This window comes from Monopterus albus, unplaced genomic scaffold (genome assembly GCF_001952655.1).
Source record: "Monopterus albus unplaced genomic scaffold, M_albus_1.0 scaffold2.1, whole genome shotgun sequence".
In the NCBI taxonomy this organism is placed as follows: Eukaryota; Metazoa; Chordata; class Actinopteri; order Synbranchiformes; family Synbranchidae; genus Monopterus; species Monopterus albus.
In genome coordinates, this window is record NW_018127882.1 from 1,010,481 (window position 1) to 1,016,462 (window position 5,982).

The window sequence follows — 5,982 nt, forward strand, 5'->3', positions numbered from 1 at the left end:
ATATTGATATCTGCGAGGGCAGATGAGCGTTGGAACCAACAATTAGCAGGAACCAACAACAAGTATGACCCACGTACGGAATGAGGCAAGTGATTTGCTACAGAGGTTAATAGTTTTTGAGGGACTGGATCTGGAATTGAACACAATTGGAGCCACTGAACAACATTATCATGAATCGGACGATGATTCTGTGGCATCCCTGTTTATTTGCTGTGTAGTGAGCGTGGTGGCGCCTTAGAAAGCTGTGTGTGTTTGCTTGGCCCCTCTTGGAGGAGGGGTGAGAGTGATCTCATAGGTCTGTGTCACACCTTTTGACAGATGCTACTGCTGCAGACCATCCACCCATCTGGGCTGAGTAGTGAGAGCATGAAGAAGAAAGCCCTGCTGTGCTAGATGTCTTTTAATATCACAGCAGTCTCATTCACAGAGCATCACATCTCTGTACCCTGCTATGTCACAGTGGAGCATGCATACAGTGCTATTAAAAGCAATATAATTACTTTTGTGAAGTGTTGTAGTCACATCAAATCAGTGTCAGGACATGACAGTGCATTTATACAGTTTAATGTAAGCTCTTACTAGCTTTCACCAAACTATTGATCCAGGCTGAAATTACATTTCAAAATAAAAACAATGTGTTGACTATATCATGACTATGATTATGACATAAATTAAAAATATTTGTGTGACAAAAATGTAATGTAAAATGTGAAAATGTCTTTGCCCCCATTTAAACATTAATACAGCACAAGCGATAAATAGCACACCGGCCAGGAAAAAGGAAAAACTGAAAATGTTAGAAATATAAAAACTTATTTTTGGAGTAATTTATCACCTCTAAGGTGACTCACATTTCTTTTTCACATGTATTTCAGATGCATTGTTTTTGTTCTTAAAAAAATGGCATCATATTGTGAAAGTTTTTTTTAGAATTCTAATTTTAAATATCAAAAATAATCAGTTATTAATTCTCCTAGTGTATTTTATCCATCACAATCACAGCTGTTATTCATTTGTGTTATTATAGATGCTGTGAATTGTCAAAGCAGATGGTTCAGTGGATGCATCTCTTAGATGTGCACTATGTTTTCCTTTGACGTGCACCTTTTTACAGAGCCAGTTCTGTTTGTTATCATCATTTCCTCTCTCCTCTATTGGCTTTTAAATGCCCTCAGGGACCAATAAGATGTGTGATTGCTGTACAGTAGAGAGGATGACCAGGCTTGAGTAATCACGACCAGTGGGCACACAGTAGATTGGCCAAATTGGGCAAATACCTGGATGGAGTACAGTGTGGATGGATGAGATCTGCCAAAGGGTAGAGAAATAAACAATGCAGTGGTTGTGGTTTAAATCAAGTGCAGGCCATGGTTGTCCTCATGCAGAGCTGTGGCAAATTGGGAATAATAAACACCACTGATATTGTGCTACTTATATGGAAACTAATTGGTGACAATTCAAAGTGAACTGCAGTTATTTTTTACCGTTTATCATTTGAGCAATAGTGAACAGGAGTCTGTGGTGATGTATCTTTGAATTAATACAGACTTTTGCCATGTCAGGGTTCTGTAGCAGCAGTGTGTCATGAATCATACTGTCAGACTGGGAGGGGAGTGGCTCAGAAACTATGTCATTTAAACAAACTACAAGGAAGCCTGAGACTCAGACTGTTTTGTTCATTTCACACTGAATGAATGATGCTAGTGGTTAGTTTCAACAAAGTGTAAAGTAGGCTACCTGAACTCCGAGTGTTTACTTAGGTAAAAAGAGCAATGCCACAGTTTAAAAATACTCTATTATAAGTAAAAGTCTTGCATTCAAAATGCTACTTAAGTAAAAGTGCAAAAGTATTCAAAGAAAGTAGACTTAAAGTACCAAAAGCAAAAGTATGATGCAAAATGGCACAGTTTACCTTGATGTACATCATATTATTTGATTATGATTATTGATGTGTTATTGTGTAGATCACATTTAACTAATTTTAACTACCTTAAATGCCTATAATTTGAGTTACTGCTGAGTAGTTTGTGGATTTTACACCAAGGATCAATAAATCATGTGATTTTACTGTATTTTTTTATTAACCTCTTTCTGAAAAGTAACTAGTAACTAAACATTGAGTACAAAGTACAACATATTTCTCTGAAATGTAATGAGGTTGAGGTGTGAAGTAGCCAAAAATGAAAATACTTGCACTCAAGTACTGTACTTGAGTAACTGCTTTCCACCTCTGCCTGTATGTATATATATATATGACTGAATTTACAACCAAAAAGTATTCATTTTAAAAATGCCAAATGGTACTTGATTTACAACAGAACTTACAACTTTTCATTTTTTCTTGTCAAACCTAGGTAACAAAGCCAAAGACAGTGTGGGCTCAGGTGAGTTTTCCCTCTTTTAGTCCACCCTTAACATCATTACTGCTCAAGTAAGACCCTTAGTTTCCTTACAGCAACAGGACACACGGTGCTGACTGGAATATAGCTAATACACTGATGGGAGAGGGTTTGTGTGCTGCATTGTGTGTGTACGAGTGGTCATTATGTACAATAATCAGTTGGGAAACAAAAGAAAACATGTCTGAAGAATATGTTGTGATAATGTTACGTGTGTGGGGGCCCACCATGTTTGTGTGACTCCGCAGTGGCTGAGAAGACCAGTGGGGCTATGGGGAACATCGTTGCTGCCACTGGCCTGGGGAAGAAGGATGAGTTCCCTGCTGACATGAATGTATGTATACCAGTACAGTTGCCATTAACCCTGTGTTGTCACACTGTTTCATTCCCTTCACTTTGTTCCTGTTAGTAGGAGCAAAGTGAAGCAAACTGTGCTACATAACCTGTATTTCAGGTTATGTAGCACAGTTGTTGTTCAGGTGTTGACACATCATTGCCGGTCAGTTGTCTCTTAACAGTGAATTCACTGTGACAAATCATTTTGACCTTCACTTGTTGCATCTGTCCAGCAAAACACAGACTGATAGAAATTTAATGCATTTTTAAAAATTTGTCTTGATCTTTCAGTATTTTGGTTGTTCAACTTATCACTTATTTCAGTAAGTGTTTAAGTAATAAATCAAATATATTAAAAAACCCCACCCTCAACCCCTAAACAATGTAGTGTTTCTGTTTAAAAAAAAAAAAAGATTTAAAAGTTTTTTTTTAATGTTAAAATGTTTAACAGACTTTCTCCAAAATAATAGGTCTCATGCCCAAGCCCAACATAACTCTGATGACTTCATCAGAGTTACTTGTTCAGACTTTGGAAAGTCACGTAAAACATTATACAAACATCATGAAGAGTAAATTAAACCTCATATGCAAAATCACTAGAATTCCACTTTTAATTACACACCTATAATAAAATTATGAATAAAATTATATATAAAAACCTCCTTAGTACATGCATGGAAATAATGCGACAGCTTACTTTTACGCTTGCGCACGTGCAAACATCTGAAAGAGAAAAGAAACCTCTATTTCACATCCAAGGCTCACTTACAATTGGCGTCTTCCTGTAAGTTATGTTCAGTAAAGCCTGGACAGGATTGTGGCTGTAGCAGAGCCAGATTTAGACAGCAGGAAAAAACACAGGCTGACAAATCTGTAATCAGAGTTACTGGTCAGCATTTCAACGGTTTTATTTTGTTTGTTTTTTTGCTCTCAGCACAGACATTTTACTATACTTGAAATCTCTTTTGAATTATGGTTTTATTAAAAGCTTCCTCAAACATACAACCAGGAAAAATCTGTAGTCAATCCTGGATATTTAAGTGATACGTATTCTATTCACTGACTGTTTATCTCCTTTGTTCTTTACCTTCAATGACCCATATATCTGTGCAACACTGTCAGTGAAACAGGGAGGTCCTTGTCCTGTCCTGGGCCTTCATCTCTCAGAGGTGGACTCTCTGCCTTGACTGTCTAATCTAGTAAACCTGCTCTAACAGGCTTCACAAAGGCACTAACTCATGTTAACACCTCAACAACAGACTGCTGATGTTGTTATCACGTGTGCAGACTTTTGCTTCAGTTTTAGCTTGTGCCGGCCTGCACCTCTGTTTAACTGTATCCTGCAGATGTTTGAATGAAGAAAAAACTGCAATTACACATCCATTCATACTAGTAAATAATATTAATCTTACAACATTTAAAACAATGCAACCTATATTGTTTTACACAGATAAATGTGCTTTACCATTTATGTCATTTGTATGTAAATGTGTGACTAGTCAGCTACAGTTTATCTTTTCCCCTTTGTTACAGTATAATCACATAAACAGCATTTTTCTTGAGCACTTGGACATGCTAATAGTGGCAATGGACTTAGAGCAATAACACCAGCTTGATAGAGCACGCAAGATTATGGTCTGTTCTTCTGTGATCTCGGCGACTCAGTTAGTGCTGGGCTTAAAAATAAAAGTGTGGCGATCCACTAGCTTTGTTTTCAGGGCAGGTGCAGTAGTAGCAGCAGGCGCAGCAATGATGGAGCAGAGTCTGCTTCACAAAGCTCTCAGAAGGCGAATCAGTATGTTTACACCTATTATGGTTACAAACTGTGAAGTTATCCTACCAACACAAATGAGTATCTGAAGCCTGACATTGTGGATTCCTCTGTCTGTGCCATTGTTGTCCAGGAACTAATAAAAAGGAATCTATGAGTCACACCATTGCACTGGGACGTGTACCATTATTACTAGGAACATTTGCACTGCAGCACCTGTGTAAACTGCCCTGTTGTAATGTACACCAAATGTGTATTAGCCCACTGCTGAAAATAGCCTCCACAATGCTTCTGTTGAGTAACATGTGTTGGAAACCACAGTGGCCAGCTGTTTAAGGAAGTTATTAAAATGGACCTGTTTATATGTTTTCAGTTCAAACTGACTGACTATTTGTGACTATCACAGACAGGATGGGTGAGAAAACTAAAGCATTGCTTTTGTTGCTCATCACTTAATATTGCACCAGAGTCACAAGCATCCAACTTTCTGAACATTAGCTACCCAGCTACATGCTAACATATGTACTTGCAATGACAAAGCTAACGCACCGCTGACGTTAAGCAGGTTTAATGTTCGTCATCTCAGTTGAGCATGCTAGCATTTTCTAATTGGCACAAAATAATGATGAGCCTGTTGGGAATGTTAGCTTTGTATTTGGTCATAAAACAATCTCAATAGGCTTGGTACTGTAGCTGTAAACGGTGTCTGTCTTTGCTCAGTTTGTACAACATGAATCAAACTTAGTTAGGTACTGTATATTGATGTCACTGTTGTTCAATATTTTCAGACATAATTATGCATTCATATTTTGTTGTGTTGTACAAAACCAGAATGGGTATATGTTGCCACAACTTTAGAAATAGGGTAAAAATCTACAAATGACAACAAATACAGTAGGTGCCTCTATCACTCTGAATTCTTCCTTTCCTCATCTGTCCCCCCACTTCTGTCCCTCTCTCTCTCTGCAGCCTGAGGAGTATGGGCAGGAGGCCATGGAGGGCCACGGAGAGGGAATGCTGGAGGCAGAAGGGGAGACATATGATGAGTCCCACCAGGTAATCACCCCGCAAGATACACTCAACTCATAGCTTTAACTACATGATTTTGTAGTAAATACTGTAGCTTTTGTATATTTTCTATGTTAAAGTTTTTTGATGATGACACTTTATTACAGACTCAAGGTCCAGGTTCAAAACAAATAAAAGCAATAAAAGAACAGTTTAAAAACAAAACAATAAAGACAGAAAATACATTAAAACGAGAGCACAAGAACACCCATAAAACTACTGCCCCTTTAAAAGACAGGTATATACCAGTGTTTCCAGAGAACCGAAGTAAAACGCATGTCACTGTGTGCAACATTAGTCAACGATAAAATAATATGATTTTTTTTAACAATTCAAGCGACAAATACATTTAAACATCAGGTTTCTTAAAACAGCGGAAAATGTACTAACTCGAGATGACACGAACAA

The 5,982-nt window shown here is 37.7% G+C and overlaps 1 protein-coding gene across 1 annotated transcript in view; it reads left to right on the plus strand.

Annotated features, from left to right (window-relative positions):
• The window catches only part of sncb (synuclein, beta), a 10,414-nt gene that overhangs the window by 2,343 nt on the left and 2,089 nt on the right, over positions 1–5,982 (plus strand). Inside the window, exons 3-5 of the mRNA XM_020596451.1 lie at positions 2,355–2,384; positions 2,648–2,733; positions 5,476–5,562. Coding sequence (XP_020452107.1) covers positions 2,355–2,384; positions 2,648–2,733; positions 5,476–5,562 — 203 coding nt within the window. The remainder of the gene's footprint in view (positions 1–2,354; positions 2,385–2,647; positions 2,734–5,475; positions 5,563–5,982) is intronic.